At 39.8% G+C, this 20,376-nt stretch overlaps 1 protein-coding gene across 1 annotated transcript; it reads left to right on the top strand.

Moving 5' to 3' along the window:
• Window positions 1-2,955: 2,955 nt before the first annotated feature.
• Window positions 2,956-14,706, top strand: LOC114302324 (uncharacterized). The gene is made up of 4 exons (XM_082899019.1): window positions 2,956-12,273; window positions 12,383-13,991; window positions 14,106-14,204; window positions 14,301-14,706. The coding sequence occupies exons 1-2, from the start codon at window positions 12,019-12,021 to the stop codon at window positions 12,686-12,688; spliced, it is 561 nt and encodes a 186-aa protein (XP_082755145.1). The 5' UTR covers window positions 2,956-12,018; the 3' UTR covers window positions 12,689-13,991; window positions 14,106-14,204; window positions 14,301-14,706.
• Window positions 14,707-20,376: the final 5,670 nt, after the last annotated feature.

Raw genomic sequence — 20,376 nt, 5'->3', positions numbered from 1 at the left:
AGCCAAATAAGAAAACCAAACAAACAAAAAAGTCTCAGGCTAAAAAAGTCAAAAAAACTAAATGAAAAAAAAAATTGTTGACTAAAAAAATATTTTAATCGCTGTATAGTTAGTTTTAGCTACTAAAATTATTTAGTCGCCAAATGAAAAACAAAAATTAATTTTTATCTTTGGCGACCAAAAGTTTGGTTGCCAAAAAGTTATTTCTAGCAAAAAATAATTTTAGTCGGCAAAGAACTAAAATATTTGGAGGGAGTTATTTCAAAATTTGGAGGGACATATAAAATTAATTGGTGACTAAAATCTTTAGTCGCGAATTAGAGGGATTTATATATTTTGTTTCCAAACCAAACCGTAAACAAATCAGCGCATCTCTCTCTCTCTTCAACGTCTCTGTCCTTCTCCCTCTCCGCTACTCATCTCTCCTCCCTCTCTTATTGCCGTTCCACCAACCACAGAGCAGCTCTCCTCCATCGCTCCTCCTTGAGTTTGTCGGCAATTGGAGCACCGATTCACCTCATTGTTGGTCACTGTCGCCTAAGATCCATCATCAACGAAAGCTCGATCGGCGGCTCCTCCCTTTCACATCTTTGCTTGCAGTTCTCTTCTTCATCAAGATATGTATCCTTCTCAATCTATCTCTTCTTTCCCTTCTTTTCCCCCTCTCTGAACTTCTTTACTCTATACCACCAGCTGTAGAGAGTTGAAACTTTATTCTTCAAAAGGAATCAATTTCTTTTATTTTATCTCAAAATCACTCAATCCGAACGAGTTGTCAAACCTTTATTCTTTTATTTTTAGTTCCCTAATTTATTTTCACAACCTTATGTCTAGCTACATGTACATGTATGTATGTATTTTCTTAATTTCTATTTAAAAAATGGTCCACACTAGAGTTGTAACCAAGAAGGTCAGGATTGTTTTGAGAATTTACTTTTTAAATATTTTTCTAATTTTTTATAATAAAAAAAATATACAAAAAATAGAGAAAAAAGTTACTTTTTTTATAGTAACTTTTTTCACTCTTTTGACTAAAATTTGATATTTCAAAAATAGTTCGAAGCCTGGCCTAACTGGGGTTGTAAATTTGGCTTGATCCGGCTAGGCCCACCCGGGCTTGGGCCAGCCCACGTTGGGCCTCGCGGGCTCCTGACAAAATTCGGTCTGGCCTAGACCGGGCCACGAGCCAGAAAATTAGGCTCAGGCCCAAGGGGTATTTGGGCCTTGAGTAGGCTGGGCCTCGGGCCGAGCCAGTGAGCCTAGGCCTGGGCTTAAGCTTGAACATTTAATTTTTTTTTTTTTTCCTAATTTTTCCATCAAAATTTTATTCTTTTCCATTAAAAAAGAAACTGGGCCTCAGGTAGGCTATACGGGCTTTAAGTGGGCCTCGAGTGATTGATGGGTCAGGTCACAGGCTAGGTCAGACTTGAAAATGATGGCCCAAGCCCAAGCCTAGGGTCCCGGGCTAGGCTCGAGCCTAGGCCTAACCGGGTTTGGCTCACCCCGGGCCGGTAGCGAGCTTTAGGTCACCCATGGACTACAGGCCATTTTTACACTCCTAAGCCCAACCAAGCTAGGGATAGGTAGAATGGACTTTGAAAATGTTGTTGTTATTATTGAGGGTGTTTGGGAAGTTAGTTATTTTAGTAGGATATTTTAGTTTTTAGTTATTTTAGTAGACTAAAATGATAGCTCAAGCCCAGGCCTAGGGTCCCAGGTTGGGCTCGGGCCCGGGCCTAACCGATAGGGAAAAAATTAAATAGATAGGGAAAAAAACCTAAACAGATAGGGGAAAAAAAATAATAAATAGGTATAAATTTGAACATATAGACAAAAAGTTTGAACAGATAGAATATAATTTGAACAGATAGATTAAAATTTAAACAGTTAGTCAACAAAAAGTCAACAAATAAAAAGATCCAACATATAAATTAGGGAATAAAATTAAAAACAAAATGTCATTCAAAACAAACAAAAGTACTTCTTATCAAACTATTTTACAAAAGGTGGATCTCTCGTCAACAAGAACTATTCACTGGACCTAATTCCTTATACCTTGCTTAGCTTAGATTTTTCAACAATTATCTCTTAAAATAATAGAGATTTGAAAGAAAAATAAAAATTCGAGGAGGAAAGATGGAGAAAAAAGGATAAAATAAAGAGGACATTTGACAAAATATTAACTTGCTTAAAAAAGGGTTATGGCAACTTCTTAGAATTTGCTAATATAATTCATAGCCTTACTTATTATATGATATGATTTCTTAAGTAATTTTATATCATCTAATGTGAATGAATTTGTCGAAATTATTATTTATGCGGTCAAATGACAAAAATTACAAAATAAAATGGGTCATATTGAAAACACTCCATAGCTCAGTATAATTTACTCTTTACTATGTAATACACTGCTATAGCTCAATTTAGGATATTCGAACTCCGAATTTTGATTCTCTTTGTTATGGAGAATTTTATTTTACACTCCTCATATCATAGTGTTTGGGGTTGCTGCTTTGCACCATGCGCAGTAGCAACTGTTTCATATTTTATTGGGTCCATTTCAAAGCCTAATTCGATAATCTAAACCGTTTACATTTGAAAAGTTATCGAGTAGAGTATACCTGTAAAATATCACGTCGATCAGATATCGTTATCTCTTTTATCAAATTACATTTGTATTGAATTTTATATTTCAAATTACATTTATCTTCTTTTTTTTTCTTTTTTAAATACAAATGTGATTTGATAAAAGGGCCAACGATATCCGATTGACGTGATTTTTTACGGATATATGCTACTTGATCACTTCTAAATGTGAACGGTTTAGATTATCAAATTAGGCCCTGAAATGGGCCCAATAAGGTGTGCAACAATTGCTGCGGCGCACCATGCGCAGCAGCAACCCCAAATTCCATATCATATGCACCTTATGATTTTATTTATTTATTTATTTATTTATTTTAGTTATGACATTATTTTGAGATTTTAGTTATGAAATTTTTTGTATTTGATTATAATTTTTAATTTTTTTTAATTATAATTCAAAAAATAAATTATGTCATTTTTCCCCCTATAATTATAAGGTGCATATGACAAACACCCTTTAATCTTTTCCCTTATTTTATGAAATGGATATTTCCATTTCATTTCATAAGTTTACCACACAGCATGGAAATCTAAAATTAATTGTTTGTAACGATTATATCATTTTAAATTTGAAAACTGTCGTCAACAATTTTTTGAATTTTAAAATAAAGGATAAGTTGATGTGGATATTTTTCAACTATTATTATGAAATGAAAACCTCCATTCCATAAAAATTTGGATTTTTTTTTTCTTTCTATTTGTATAAAATTAATCACCCCATGTGTTGATATAATTACAACAATATTATAAATTTAGAATTATCTACCCAGAATTTACCTAGAAATATCAATTAATGATTCAAATTTATTTCACTCGTGGACCTCATTCTTCATTAATTTAATCTTCACCAAACATATATATTCTGAATAAATTCTGAAACCCTAATTTTGGGATCCCAGACTTTTCCATATAATTATGCAATGAGGTTTTATAAGCAAATAAGTAATCTGTCATGTTTGTTTAAGAATCGGATTGGGGTGATAAGTAATCTTTCGAGTCCTATTGTAGCTCGACTTTTTCGCGCTTCCTTTCGGAAGCTCGGAATAAGCCCTACAGTTCGGACTCTTGCAGTTCTGAATCTAATCTCACAAGTGCAATGTGAAATTAATAAACACCAAAAAGTCCAAATGTGGCAAATCTTTTGAAAAATCGATTTTGAATCAAAAATGTCAAAATTGGACTGCTTTGCTAGATATAGAGTCGTCACCTAAATATTTTATTTTTGGAGAACTTTAGGAAACTCATGACTTGTGTCAAAGGCCACGTGTCCGTCATTAGCAAGATTGTCTTGGCTTAGAAACTTAGGTACAAGAGGGGAAGGTCATAAATTGAGCACCCCCGCTCGCCCGATCAAAGATCGGCCTCTACTAATCATGAAATGATTTTTATCAACATTATATGCTCTTGTTCCGGTTTATTAGACTAGCATTTACTATGTGATGCGCACACTCGCAAGTATAGACTAGTTTGCTCAAATTGGAACAATTCAATTTCATGTTTGTTTTTCAAAAAGGGTTTGATTTTGCCACTTAACAAAGTGGGCTTAAAGTTTGTGAATTTGTCACTTGACAAAGTAGGCTTAAACTTACATTCATTGAATTATTCCAATTCAAGCAACAAGCCTTCATCCACAGACACTCAAACAGTTCAACAAGTAAGCACTTAGCCTTATGGCCAGCATGCTGGTCATGACAGTCACTCACACTCATGCAAGTATGCTAAAACACTAAAAACTCACCTAGTACTCCAAACTAAGATAAAACAAAAGATTTAGAAAAATATACATGTTACCTAACTATGCAAGATGGCTAATGCAACACAGGCAATAATGCAATTAAAATAGGCTTGGCTACTTAATATGTTATTTGCAACAATTTCATAGCATGCGTTTAAACATGTAGTCAATGCGGTATTGAAACAACAATGCAGTTAGAATGATGAACCAAGCCTCGGTACATGTAAGACAAATGAATGGATGAAAACATGTGATATGCTAATTGAAATGTGATGCCCCTAATCTAACCATCAAAAGCAGATAAATAAAAAGAAGAAAGACGTGAGGTTGGAAGACATACACATTATTACAACATTGCACTCTCACGAAGGAGAGTCCGAATGAATTTAGCTAACTAGCTAATTAAGCTAACTATTACAAACTGAATAAATAGTTAAACTACTTAACTAATTATTAAAACACTTGAATTAATTAACTAGCTATCACTAACTAATTAAAATAAATACAACACTTGAATAAAATTGACTAGCTATCACTAATGAATTACAACAAGATTTATTCACAACTATGATAATAATAATAATATTAATGAAACAATTAATCGCATTTGATAAGAGCGTAATGGAAGAGAGATAAAGGTTGCGTGCGCAACGCCTGAAAACTATTATGTCTACCCAAGCCGCCTCTGTTTCACCTTCAGCCACTGCCTTTGTTTTCTACAAAACTGCACTGCTAGCCACACACTAAGGGCCGGTCGTGCGTCACTGATGGCCGGCCGGGCCTACAGATGGCTGGCCATGCATCAATTTGGTGCAAAGCTCTTTTTTTGTGTTCTGAGGTGAAACCAGTGCAGACAGAGCATTCTGAAGCTCTGTTTGTCCCTTCTTCCTTCTTTGTCATGGGAAAGCCTCGAGAGAAGGTTGAAATTGATTCCAAAGCCATCAATGAGCAAATTGATCGCTTGATGGTCTCAAATGCAATTTTGGAGAAAAGTTAATAAAATGCAAAGAGTAAGACCACCCCTCTCTCTTGTCATAGTACGAACTCAAAAAGAGAAGTTGCAACGCCTTAAGAATCATCAAAATGCCATAGATTAGCATGTAACGACTCTTGGACAAGTAACTTGGCATAACGTCTGGCCAATTTGAAGCAATTTAAGCCACTTTCTTTATGTGTGTTGATCCAAGTTTTAAACCAATTTTATTAAGCCTTGCCATTCTTTAGTCCATTTGTCCATGGTGATGTTAAAGTCCTCTAAACAAGATGTAATGTCAAATGAGAGGTTTTTCTAAAGCATGAGAGAGAGACTATGCCATTGGCAATGAATCTTCGAAAAGATTAAGCCATTAAGTAGGAATCTTTTTTACATATCTTGAACAACCTCAATCAGTTGAAATCATTCTTAAGAATGAAAAAGATGGATAGTGGATTAATTGTTAAACTTAGACTCTTAAACATGGAAATGAGTAAAGGATTGCTTGGAACAACATGTAACAAGTTATATATGCTAATTTGTAAGACCACAAATGAACTAAACAAAGCATGAACTAATTTTAAAGGCTTGGATAGCCCTAAAACAGTCCTTAATACATAAAAACAGAGGCTAGACATGTATTAAAAGAGCTTAAAAAGCTAAACAATAAAGAGAGGAATGAAGGCTAGTAAACAAGAGAAAGGAAGGGTGGCTAACCCCTCCACTTTTGAAACCTCAAAACATGATTTTTAGCCTTTTGAAAACTCTGAAAATCAGTGTAAATATCAAAGAAAAGTGTGGAAATGGAAGGGTTTGAGTTTTAGGTAAAAGTGTAGACAGAGCAAGCTCTCTCTACTCTTTTGGTAGCTCTTCAAACCCAACCTTAAACACTTCAAATAGACTCAAAACAATACAAAACAGTGAGAATTATAATGCAAGTGTGAGAAATGAAAACAAGAGAGAAGATAACAAGCTTATACCTTTCAAGGGGTAAGCTTGTTGTTGATGATCCAAACTTGGTTTCAACTCACTCTCAAGCTTGAATTATGCTTCTCCAAGATCAACCAAGACTCTAAGGTGGTGAGATAAGGTTGTATATGGAGTATAGAGATGATACAAGGAAGCTAGGTTAGCTCAAAGATTGCTTGCAATGGAAGAATGAGGAGAAGGAGCTCTCAAGGTGTATATAGGCTCTCTAAATTTTGTTTAACCCTCAAAACAATCACACAGCTTCGTTTTTATAGAATTCGAGCTCAAAAGGTGATAAATATCTTCAAAAATGGACAACTGGCGGGGCTCCTGCCCAGAATAGTGTTTTTCGCCACCAAGGCCGGCTGTCCATTCATAGCCATGGCCGGCCATCACTGATGCACGGTCGGGCCTTGATGCCCTCCCTTGTTTTTTTGGTTCTGTAACGACCCCAAAATCCGTATCTGAATTTACTTTTATGTCCTTGTGCGTTAATGCCTTTTAATTTAATGATATCTGTTTGAATCGAAGCATTATCAGTTGAGTTACGGCTTTAAAATCGAATTACCGACCTTTATGGGTTCAAAAATCAAAATTAAGTACTTGAGTGTGTTAATGTGAATTTTTAGAATTATTTGGAAAAATTAATTGGAAATCTAATTTGTCTGATTCGTTAATGCACGTTTGAGTCGTTAACTTTGTACTGCAAATTGAAGGACTTAGAGGCTTCAGAAACCAAAACAGAGGACATATTTATGATCAGCACAATTTTTAGAGTCATCTGGAAGATTTAATTGAAATTTGATTTTGTGCGATTCGTAAGGCTGCGTTTGGCCCTCCTTATTGTGTTAAACTTATGTGGGCATATATTTATATAAGTAGATATGTTTTGGGTGGTTGAACTCATCTTTGAAAAGCCAAAAATATCTAAGGGAGATGGGAAGACACGCGAGAGAGAGAGAGTTTTTGAGAGAACTCAAGGAGAAGAAGGGAGAAAGAGTTGGAGTGGAAGAGGAAATCAAGGATTTGGCTTGAATTCTTCATGGCTATGCAAGAATAAGTGATGATGAAAGTTTAAGGTAAGAGTTTCCCTCTCAATATTTAAAGATCATAAGCTAAAGAGTGAATTTCTTGGATTATTTATGATGATATGTATGGGTTTTGTTCCTTCAAGTAAAAAGGCGTTGAATCCTTGCATATAGCATGGATTTATGTCATAATTTAATTTCTTGTAGGAGTTTTATGGTTCTTAAGGAGGCTTAAAAGGGATTCCACATGTAGGGGAGTTTGAACCTCAAACCATGGCTATTTTATGTTTTGTGTTCTAATTTGTAATCTTGTTCTTGTGATAGAGAGATTGAATAGTAGTTTGGAGTTATGAATTGGAGTGGAAGCTAAGAATGTGAAATTTATCATGTATTAAAGAGTTTTGGGCTTTGAATTTCATGAAATTGAAGTTTGGTTTTGAAAATGAGAAGTTCCAAATCAAAAGCCATTTTCAGACTGTCTAATTTTGCCCAGACCGCACGAGCGGCCATGGGCACCGCACGAGCGGCACATGAGAAAAATAGAGCATTACATTCTGCTTAACCCACCGCTCGAGCGGCCCAGCCACCGCACGAGCGGCCAAAGTGGGCGCACGAGCAGCCACCCCTGTTTCAGCATGTACTAAGTAACTTTGAATAAGCATATCTTTTGCATCCGGACTCCGTTTTGAGTGATTCTTGAGCCTAAAATCAAGCCCCGGAAGTCTAGTTTCCATTGGTGGTAGTCTAACTCCCAAATTATAATTACAGAAATAGTTATGCCCAAATTAGTGAGAGTTGCTCACTTTCTATCTACCGATTTTGTGCCATTTCTTCACTGAAACTATTTTCCTATCGATTCCTCCTATCTTCTGAGGCATGGATTATAACCTATGGAGGACTAATGAGTTTAGAACCACCATGGCTATTGATTAAGGAATAAGAAAGAGATTGGTTTTATCCTCATAATCTGCTATGTGCATTGTGTTTGTAGGTCAAGACGAGGACATCGTTCCACCGCTATCAGAGACCTACCACTGTGAGTAGTAGTACTATAAATATACATTTAGGATCTTTAATGATTCTTATTATTAACACTCTGTTCTTTGCAAGTAATTACGTTAACGTTTACGTTGTTTGGAAATGAATTCAGAATGTAAATCCCGCTTACTGGAAATATGAGATTCTGAAGGTCCTACCAGGGACTTCTATTGTCTATATGTTGCAATACATGCCTTATGACATAGATGTTTGCCTAATATGATCACCGGAAATAATAAACAAATAAAGCTACAGGGTGTTTTATACGTTAATGACTACTGAGGAATGAACTGGAAATCAATACCTTTATCATGTGACTCGCGTTATAAGGTGAATTATTCTGTCCCTACTGATCGTACAATAATGATACCTGTGACTTCTGTCGATGAGTATTGTTAATGTTCTGAGACGTATAAGATAATTATGTTGAATTGCAAGGGGACATGGGGTATCTTATGAACACTATTATGAATTATATTTTTATGGACCTAGGGATATTCTGTTTTGTTTAATTGATATGTTTATGCCATGACATGATATAAATTGTTCTGTTAGTACTTCGATGTGCCTTTAACCGTTAATATTTATTGTTATTGACGTTATATTCTTCGCAAAAATCATGTTGACATGTATGCTATGTGAGAAACATTGTGAAATTATGGAAACATCAAAAGAACTTGTGAAATATGAATCTGTGAGGCTGAGGGTAACTTGTGAAATATGAATCCACGGGGCCGAGGGCCAACTTGTGAAACTATGAATCCAAAAGGCCAAGGGCCAATTTGTGAAGTCATGAACCTCAATTATGAATCTATAAAGCCAAAGGCTAATTTGTGAATATGTGAACCCATCAGGCCAAGGGCCAAATTGTGAAGTTGTGAACCGACAAAGTCGTTCTGCAATGATTTACGGAATCAGACTAATTACATGATTTCTGCATTACTTACGCTTTTATATGTGTTACAAGTTTAATTGAGTATTAACGCATTCAAGTACTATTATTCACTGAGCCTATGTAGGTGAGCCATCGGGGATTAGCACTAGAATTGTATTGAGGTCAACCTGTTTGCCAAGCCGTCTGGGGTACGCCTCCGTGTTGAGGCCTTAATTTTGATTACTGGGAGTTATGTAATTTCTGGAGTTTTATTTAAGTGTGTGTGAGGTCTGTATAATTCTGTGATTGTATATGTAACTATGGGAATGTATTTAACTGCTAAATTACTTAAGCCATCATGTATGCACAAGCTCAATGGATGTTGTCTTTTATTGATATTACTTCCGCTTAAGGCCCTGTATGTGAATAAATATTATTCTAAAATTTCTGTTTTGAGGCCTACATACAGGCCAGTCATGGACCAAACTTTTAGGGGCAGGTTTGGGTCGTGACAGGTTCAAACTCAACTCAGAGTGGAAAAAGGTCCAAAAATGAAACTTATAGGTTCAAACAAGGTAAATGTTAAGGATTTGAGGTTATTTCGAGAGCCTGATTGAATTCGAATCGCTGCGAATTCACAATTCATCTTTCATCATCGAGTGTATCGAACTAAGCGCCTAAGTCTTGCGGGCGGTCAAAAATGGAGTGTCTACAGTTGCCCATCTTTTATAGAGCTCGAAGTCATGAAATGACGTGAGTGAATGTCAAAGCTTAGAGACGACCCATTTTGACAAGGTCGTAAGACTTGAGAAAGAAAGGAAGACATAAATAAAATGGTTACGCCCTCAGGCTGGTTACGTACCCCCTTTGCAAGGAATCAAACCAGTGTAGTTCAGGGGCAAAATGCAATTGATATGCACAATGCAATTTTGGAAGTTGGACTTACATGCCACGCAAAGCCGGTGCTTTTAAAACTTATGATCATGCGAGATGATGTAATAAGCAATAACAAAATAAGCAAGATAACGAGATAACATATGAATGAGCAGCTTCAAGCTAAAAAAGTGAAAAGAAAACACCACTCAGGGTTGCGTTTCACACATCTTGAGAAACTGAGAACAAAAATCACTCGGGGTTGTGCTTCGCACGTCCCGAGAAACAAGAAACTGCTCAAGGTCGCGTTTCACGCAACTTGAGAAACAAGCACTCGGGACCATGCTTCGCACGTCTCGAAGTAAAACCCATCCAGGGCTGCGTTTCATGCGTCTTGAGAAACAACCACTCATTCAAGACCGCGTTTCATGCCTCTTGAGAAACAACCACTCGGGCACGTACTTCGTATGTCCCAAGGTAAAACCCGCCCAAGGCCACGTTTCACGTGTCCTGAGAAATAACCATTCACTTAAGACCGTGTTTTATGCATCCTGAGAAACAACCACTCGGGCGCGTACTTCGTACGTCTCGAGGTAAAACCCGCCTAGGGCCGTGTTTCACGCGTCCTGAGAAACAACCACTCACTCAGGGCCGTGTTTCATGCGTCCTGAGAAACAACCATTTAGCGCATACGTCGTACGTCCCGAGATCAAACCCGCCCAGGGCCGCGTTTCACGCGTCCTGAGAAACAACCATTCGGGGCGCGTACTTCGTATATCTCAAGGTAAAACAACAGAGGGGTGTGCGATAGATGCACGAAAGTGAGCAAGTGCGATAGATGCACAAAGTGAATGCATGCGATAGATGCACAAAGTGAACAAGTGCGATAGATTGACAAAGTGAACAAGCGTGATAGATGCACGCAAGATCTTAGCTACAAAGCTATGCAGGTTCTCGTACCGAGACATGAATGGCCTATCCGGAACTTCTCTGAATAAATCATATATACAATATCGTGTGGTAAGAAATGACGGAATGAATTACGAATTAGACAAAACAAGTCATCAATAAAACAAGTTACATCATGAATTTAAACTAATGAGTTTAAACAAATCAAACAAAAATCAATCAAGAATAAAATAAATCAAATTATGCACTCACGCAACAAAACAAAACAACGTGGATATTTTGCTCACTCTCTTTATTTCTTTTGATCTCTTTGCTATTTTGCCTCTTTTTTTTTTTTTTCCTTCTTTTTCAGCACTCATTTTTGTATCTTTTTCATTTTTATTGTTATCATACAACTCCTTCACCCACATTAAAACCCACAATTATAACTCAAAATTAAAACCCAAAATTAAAACAATAATAAAATAAAATAAAATAACCAGCAACACACACAAACAAAACAAAAACAAAAACATAATTGAAATCACTGAAGGCCGACTGGGCCTCGGTGATGCACGGCCAGGCTTCGATACAGCCAGCCGGCCTTCGATAGCGGCAAGGGAAGAATCGAGAAAAGCCACGCTCGTGGTTGTTTAAAACACAAAACAACTCTTATTTTCTCACACTTCCTCATCCGAAAACACACCCTCCTCTCTCTCTAAACTTCCTCTCTCTCTAGATTTCCTCTTTCTTAAGTTACCCAACAACTTTTGCAAAACTTTTCCTTGAAACCCTCTTGATCCTCCACCATTTGAACCGATTGGATTTTGATTTGGTGAAGTTTTGAGTTTTCTCTTGATTTTTCTTAGATTCTCATACATTTACCCACACTTATCTTGTTCCCCCTTTGATTTTCCATCCTCTCTTTACTTTATCTCTGCTAGGGTTTTGGTTTTGAAAAACACCCAACCACTCACTTTTTCAACTCATCTTTATGGCTAGTGACGAAGTACCTATTCTCGACCCCACCGTAGGTATTGGTGCTGCCCTTGGTGCAGACATGGAGGCGGAGGAGGCTGCTGCATTGTTTTCCCTTACCGAGAGGCCCTTTGATGGGGCTACATACCAGCTACGTACACATGTTCCACCCCCAGGCGGCATCTTGAGATTTGAGGGCTTCATCCCAGGGCTAGATGAGGACACTCTACTGCGAGAGCCCATGGAGCATATATCTGCCAATGCCTCCATGGTACGCAAATTTTCCTATATTTTACTTTGCATACATGTTGAAAGTTGAAATTGATGAACAAACCACTTATCTTTGCGGTACATATACTGATAAAACTTCTAATTGATAGGTGATCTCCACGAGGATAGGCGGCTACGGCTTTATATTTGGCCCCCGACGTTGGTACGAGCGGCTTTCCGTTGAGGTCTGCACTTTAGTAAATGCTGCTCACTTTAGGCCCTTTTGCTCTGGGCTTATACAGATGAGGGCCGAGTTTTGGCTTTATGGGGCCCTGGTGGAGAGATGGTGGGACACCACGGACTTATTCCACTTTTCTTTGATCAGGGAGATGACACTGACCCCGTATGACTTCTCGATGTTGACTGGTTTGCGGGTTGGGGTCAGCAGCCCAATGACCCAGTGGAGGGATGCATAACTCCAGCTTCTTGGGGCGATCCCAGACACTACCAGCCACGGGATGGTGCGCAACAGCTGGTTCCTAGAGCACTTTTCCGGCACTCAGCAAGCTACTACAGGTGAGGTTGCCCAGTACACCCGCGGCTTTCTTATATATCTTCTTGGTACTACCGTGTTTGCGAACAGGGAAAATACCGTGGGGTTATATATTCTAGGGGCACTGGTACACCTTCCTCGGATGGTGGAGTACGATTGGGGTAGCACAGGCTTGGCCACCTTATACTACTATATGAGCTCTGTCTCCCGCCGCAAGGCGGATTCACTCGGCGGCTACTGGAAGGTTTGGGAGGTATACCCTACACTCACCTTTCTGATATGCTTTACATTTTATTCACCATTGCATCTCTTGTTCATCTGATCCATTTTTTCATGTCTTTTGTTTGCCTATTGTTTCCAACTTTGGGTGTACACACATTTCACTTCCCTAACTCTAGTTCCAGTGAGGCCAATTGAGTTGTCAGTACCTTGTTCTCGGTACTATAACTCGCGATTCAAGCGACGTCACCTTGTAGATCGCACATTCCCATACTTTCGCCGCTTCTTTGACACCATCACGGCGGACCAGGTATTGCACTGTTTCCCACACTATATGGTCACTCTTATGTTTTTGCGTCTATACCATATTGCCATTCTCATACTACACTGACTTTTGACATTACACTGATTTCTGACATCGCATGGCCATTCTAATACTGCACTAACATACTCATCTGACACTGTATTTTCAAATTGACTGGCACCCTTGGGTGGGCATTTCCCCAGTGTCGAAGACGACCTACACTGCTGCCTAGCATGCCTCCACAATGAGGATCCTGTTTGAGGGTCCCTTTGGCCGAGCTTACTATTTAGGAGAGAGATTCATTCGTAGGACGCAGGGAGTTGCTGACCCTGACATTCCATATTCTCCTTCTTCCAGGATGAGGGTAGTGGATCATCTACAGGACGGTCCTGAGCTTGACCTTTTGATGATAGGCGAGGATGGCGATCGTCACCATGAGCCCGGCGATTTCACTACTTTCTTACACACTTGGGTGATGGCGCCTTTTACCCCAGGCGTGGTTCGAGCTGTGCCAGAGGTTACTGCTGCTGCTGCTGGTAATGCACCTATCGAAGGTGCCCTTGCCGTTGCTCCCGTTCCTGGATTGCCTGTGATTCCCACTGAGATCATATACATGCGTCCAGATGGAGCGATCGAGTAGATCCCACTTGAGCCCATTGAGGAGAGAGACCGTAGACATGTGTTTGCCCCTGGCTTTAAGCAGGTACACTTTCCTTTTATGCTAGTCCATGCTGTACTTTAGCTTATTTTCTGCCATTCTTATTCATTGTTTTACTATTACTTCTGTTTTTCTTTCTCAGATTCTGTTCTTTTGCAGATTTCCCGAGCATTTGGTGAGGAGCTCTTTTGGATGATTGATCGGCTACTCCTAATGGTATGGAGGAGGCAGACTGCCTTAGTCACCCATGGGATCGAGGTACATTCTATCTACAGTTCACTGTTGTCGTCATACTGTACTTGTTGCCATACTATACACTTTGTTTACTCTTACCGATATCTATCATCTTTTCAGCTTGAGCCGGCGCCAGCAGTGCCTGTAGGACCTTCCACAGCCAGTAGGCGGAGATGGGGCCTAGTGAGAGGCCGAGGTCGAGTGAGGTAGCGCTCGTCTTTTGAGGAGTCTTTTGATGAGTCCACGACCCCTGAGGACGAGGGAGAGAAGATTGACCTATAGTCGAGCAGCCCTAGCGATGATAGTGATGCACCTCCTCCATAGCCGAGGAGGAAGAGAGCGAGGATAGGCTACTGATGACGATGATGATTTTGCTTTTATTTTGCTTTTGCTTTCGTTTTGTTATGTAGTTATAAAACTAGCTTCGAATAGACCTTTGATTTCGAAGACTTTTCTTTTGTTTTTGCTTTGTAAAACAATGATCGGGGTTGGTCCCACCAGTTATAAAAGACAAGTTTTTGTTGAATGATCTCTTTGCACAAGATGATGAATGGCACTCGCATGTAATGAATGGTATAACCCTTGCATTATAGCTTTACATAAAACTTGAAACAACAACTATCGATTTTTACATTCATTTTTGAATCAGATAAAGAACCACAACCGAACAAAATGTAAAATACAACTCAATAACAGAACAATGAAACGAAAACAACTCAAAAAAACTAAAAACACTTGGTACAAACAAAACAAAACTCAAAAGTACAGTTGAAGTCCACCTGAACAAAGGTCAGCTTTTGCTACAACTGATCTGTATTGGGCCAGCACCAAGACTCGGCTGGGTTGCACTGATGCACGGCCGGCTATCAGTGATGCACGGTCAGCCATTAGTGTGATGTCAGTCAGTGCTGTCCAGCTGTCATGCTCAGCTCCTTCTCAAACTCTATAAATAGTGCTCCCATGCTATTTTTCTGGCAAACTCACAAGTCTTTGATATTTTGCTCTCAAAATGGAGATGTTATGTGTTAGCAAGCTTCGAGGCTAGATAGCCACTTTGGATGGCTCGAAAAAGGTGAATTTCTGTGGCTTCAGCCTAAATGCCCTTTTTTCCTTTAAGCCAAACTTCTCTTTGCTTTCCATTCCTCCATGCCACGATTCGATGCTAGAACCCAGTCACACATCTATTTAGCTTCGAAGGACAAGAAGTATGCCCGATAATTGAAGAATTTCAGGCACTAATGGAATCTTGACGTGATGAGGAAATCATACCTCAGCCCCATTTTGGCCACGTCCAAGCTTTAGGACGGATGTGTGGGCTCACTCTATACGAGGTTCGATCTTTGGTCCACAATGGAGAGTTGGATATTCCCAATCTGATTCATCAATTTTCTGACGTCGGTGACCGAGGTGACATTTTCTGGCGGGGTTTTCGGCAACATGCCCTCTGCTTGTGTATGCTGGTTTATTTCTTTCTTTCCCCTAACTTTGGCGAATCCAGCGTTCAATTAGTCAAAGTGGCCCAAGGTTTGAAAGAAGGCAAGAGTTACATTGGCTTAGTGCTGGCCGAGACTTTGATGGGCTTAGACGCTTTCCATCGATGGGAGACCACCAACTTCGCGGGGAGTCCATTACTTCTACAGGTAATGTTTCCTACCCTTTCTTATATGTGTTTCTCACATCACTCGGCACTTATGCTCTATTTTTCTCTCAAAACCCTTTTCTCACTTTTCTCTCAATGTACATCTCTCTATTCTTTAATCTCTCTTTTTTTTTTCATTATTTCCCATGTGTGGCTTATGGATAAGCTGAAGGTAGTGGACTCATGCCCTGAGTACTCAGTTCGAAGCTATTTCTTCCGCCACTGACTAGTGGATTTCCCAAATGAGGGATGGTGGTGCCACTGGATGTGTAACAGGTCTGCTGTTGACATTGCTTAGCGTTGCCCCTGGCTTAATCTGACTAAAATGAGCTACAGCATAACTCAACAACCTGATATTCAGCTGATTGGCCTTACACACTATGTATTCTACTTCCCTTTCCGGTTTAGACGTCAATTCAGACATGATCAGACCCGCTTAGAGGAGGGGATGGAATACCTGGTTTCATTCCCCATCCGAGGTTCACATTTGGCTAGGTACCTCACTGCTTGGAGGACGAGAGAGCTTTTGGCCCCTGTCCCTAGTTTCAATTGTGCCCTTTTTGGCGAATGCCTGGCTTGGCTCGAGGATGAGGCACAAACCGGGCCCACTTTGGCATCAGAAACTTCCACGAGCACGAACGGGGGACGCATGAGCACCTGACTCATCTATACCCCTAGTTTATTGCTTTGATCTTTCTTTACAATTTTTTTTTGATGTAATAAAAGCAACTTTGATTTGTATCGAGAGTTAGAGAACTTTGTATTAAAATTAATGAAATTAAAGTTGTGAGCACTGAAAGTTTTCCTTTTAGTTCAAAAATGGTTTAAGTTGTAAAAGGTAAAATTTGAAAAAAATCAACTTTTATTAAAACTTTCCAAAACCATTTTCGAACAGGATCACCACTTGACATGCACGAAATCAATCCTCAAAATGTACAACTTCGAATCCAAAGATCACAAATTGCCTCTTGATTGAAATAGCACTGCTCAGCATTGTAACCAGCTCTTCTCTCAGAGTAGAGATCACAACCGAACTTTTAGGTAAAGAACAGACAAAGATGGCCTAATCAAACACATGGACAGGACAATTGAGTTGGAGGTATTTACGGCCGGACTTCAGGATGAAGTTGCCTACGTATCCCGAAAATGGAAATCAAGTCTTACGTAGTTCGGTTCTGGTTTACTTAAGTATTAACTCTCTTCTTTTGCGCTCTAACATTTGCCAAGGCTACCCTTTAGGGTTTTCAACCTTGTGAGCTCAGTTTTTCTTTATTTCTAATTTTTTATGCTCTAACTTTTGCCTAGGTCGCCCTTTCGAGTTTTCGGCCTAGCGAGCCTCTCAGGGATAGCATTTCTTCAACTTGTCCATATTGATCAGTTGGGAAAATTCTACGCCATCCAGGTTCATGAAAATAACAGCTCCATCCGACCAGATAGTTTTGATGATGTAAGGACCAGTCCAATTGGGTCTGAACTTGGCCCTAGGGTCATGGATGAGAGCTCGGTTGTCTTTCAACACCATATCCCCTTCTTTGAGATTCCAGGACTTAACCTTCTCGTTGAAAGCCCTAGTAATCCTGCGTTAATAGCCCTAAACATGGTACAATGTTTTCAGCCTTCTCTCATCAAACAACTTCAATTCTTCAAACCTGCTCTGTTGCCAGTCCACCTCTGCTATTTGACACTCGGCCATAACTCGCAGTGACGGGACTTCTATTTTGATTGGCAGAACAGCTTCCATCCTATAGACAAGAGAATAAGGAGTTGCCCTTGTAGACGTCTGGATTGAAGTTCTATAGCCCCATAATGCGATCTGGACAGTCCCTGTAGGTCTCAACCATTTCTGCAAAATATGCTTGATGTTCTTGTTGGTGTCCTCAACAGCTCCGTTGGTTTGTGGCTGGTATGTAGATGACTTGTGAAAAGTCACATTGTATTTCCCCAACATTTCGATCACCTCTTTCTTGAAGTGGGAACCATTATCTGAAATGATCTCATTTGGGACCCCATAGCGGCAAATGATGTTGTTTCAGATGAACTTAGCCACATGCGCTGCTTTCAACAGTGCATAAGACTGAGCTTCCACACACTTTGTGAAGTAATCAATTGCCACCAGAATGCATTTATGCCCATTCGACGCTTTTGGTGTGATTGCACCGATGACGTCGATTCTCCAGACTGAGAAAGGCCATGGTAAAGTCATATTGTATAGTTTCGATGGCGGAATGTTCATGTGATTAGCATGAATTTGGCATTTGTGGCATCGCCGAACAAAACCAATACAATCCTCTTCCATGGTAGACCAATAGTAACCCTGTCTGAGAATCTTCTGGGCCAACATTACTCCGTTCATGTGCACTCCGCACTCTCCTCCATGAATGGCCTCCATCAGGCGCTTTGACTCCTCTTCTTCGATACACAACTTGTGCATTCCCAGATGACCACTCTTGTATAGTTTACCTTTGCAAATGATAAATTAGACGGCCATCCGCCGTATTGCCCTTTTGTCTTTAGCATTTGCCCTTGGTGGATAAATCTCATTTTCTAAGAAATTCCAGATATCGTAGTACCAAGGGTTTTGATCTTGCGCTTCATCTATTGCGGCAATAGTCTCATAGGCTGGCGTGTACTTCTGCTCAATGATGATCAGACGCATTCAGACTCCCAGCGGGATGTCTATCATAGAAGATAGAGTTGATAAGGTGTCAGCGAACCTGTTGTTCTCTCTCAGTAGATGCGTGAACGTCAGCTTTTCAAACCTAAGAATCAGAATATCCAGGGTCTGATGATACATCTTCATCTTTTCTTCTTTGACTTTCCAGTCTTCATTTGCTTGAGAAACAACTAGGTTCGAGTCCTCGATAACATCCAACCTTTTTGCCCCTAGTTCTAGGGCGGTTTCTAATCCCGTGATACACGTCTCATATTCTGCTTCGTTATTGGATACCTTGAACCAAAGTTTGAAGGCTAAAGGTATATGGGAATTGTCGAGTGCTATTAGCAACACATTTATCCCATAACCATATTGATTGGACGCTCCGTCAAAGTACATTGTCCAAGTCTCCTCCTCGGCTTGCAGAATGGCTTTGTTTGGGAATAGGTATTTGACCGCTTCATCCCCTTCTACTGGGTGATTTGCTAAGAACTCCGCCACAGCTCTCCCCTTGATTGACTTGCGAGTGACATACTTCAGATCAAATTCGAAGAGAAGAAGCAACCAACAGGCTAGCCTACCCGTAAGCGTTGGTTCCTCAAAGAGATATTTGATGGGATCTAATCTCAAAACCATAATTACAGAGTGAGCTAATAAGTAGTGCCTTAACTTCCTGGTAGCCCATACCAAGGTTAGGCAAGCTTTCTCCAACGGAGTATAGCGGGTCTCATAATCCAGCATTTTCTTGCTCAAATAATAGATGGTTTTCTCCACTTTATCCTCAAATTCCTGTGCAAGCATGCATCCTATTGTGGTGTCTGTGATTGAAAGATACAGAGTCAAAGGCTTCTCTGGCTCTGGCGTTGACAACACAGGTGGATTCTGGAGGTACTGCTTAATCTGCTCAAAAGCGAATTGACATCGATTATCCCATCGGAATTTATTTCTTTTCTTGAAGAGACCAAAAAGTGGTTCACAAGTCAAGGTTAATTTAGAAATAAACCGTCTTATGAATTGCACTTTACCCAAGAAACCTCGCACCTCTTTTTCAGTCATTGGTGGTGGCATTTCTAGGATGGCCTTGATTTTGGAAGGATCCACTTCGGTGCCCCTCTGTGTGATCAAGAAGCCCAGCATCTTCCCTGCTGTTACGCTGAAAGTACACTGCTGCGAGTTTAACCTCAGCTTGTATTCTTTGATCCGTTGAGAGAATTTCTCCAAGGTGATGTAGTGGCCCTCTCTTTCTTTGGACTTGACAATAAGGTCCACATACACCTCGACCTCTTTATGGATCATATCATCCATAATAGTGGATTCAGCCCTTTGATAGGTAGCCCTAACATTCTTCAGTCCAAACAGCATCACCCCATAGTAGTAGGTACCCCATGGCGTAGTAAATGCAATTTTCTCTCTGTCCTCGGGCGCTATCAGAATCTGGTTATGCTCGGAAAATTCATCCATGAAGGAGAGCAATGCATGACCCGCGGTGAAATCTACCAATTCATCAATATGTGGCAGGGGAAAATCATCCTTCGGACTAGCTTTATTCAGATCCCTGAAGTCGACACAGACTTTGATTTTGCCATCCTTTTTTGGGACTGGAACAATGTTGGAACCACGTTGGATATTCAGACACAAGCAAGAACCCTGCTTCAATCTGTTTGGTAACTTCTTCCTTAATTTTCAAAGCCCAATCTGGATGTATTCTTCGCAATTTCTACTTGACGGGTCGAGCCTTAGGGTCGAGAGGGATCCATGCTGTACAATCTCAAGATTGATTCCAAGCATGTCTTCGTAGGACCACGCGAAAACATATTTGAAATCTTTTAATAAAGCGACTAAGCGCTTGTGCTCCTCCGAAGACAACGTGGACCAAATCTGGACCAAACGCGGATCCTTCTCAG

Source organism: Camellia sinensis, chromosome 12 (assembly GCF_055761805.1).
Source record: "Camellia sinensis isolate YWXY chromosome 12, ASM5576180v1, whole genome shotgun sequence".
NCBI classification, from domain to species: domain Eukaryota; kingdom Viridiplantae; phylum Streptophyta; class Magnoliopsida; order Ericales; family Theaceae; genus Camellia; species Camellia sinensis.
Note: the sequence above shows the minus strand (reverse complement) of the source record. Positions and strands in the feature narration are given on the sequence as shown.

Coding starts and splice junctions, on each gene's coding strand:
- LOC114302324 (XM_082899019.1), top strand. CDS start 12,019: ATGGCTAGTGACGAAGTACCTATTCTCGACCCCACCGTAGGTATTGGT. Junction 12,274..12,382: donor TATCTGCCAATGCCTCCATG/GTACGCAAATTT, acceptor TCTAATTGATAG/GTGATCTCCACGAGGATAGG.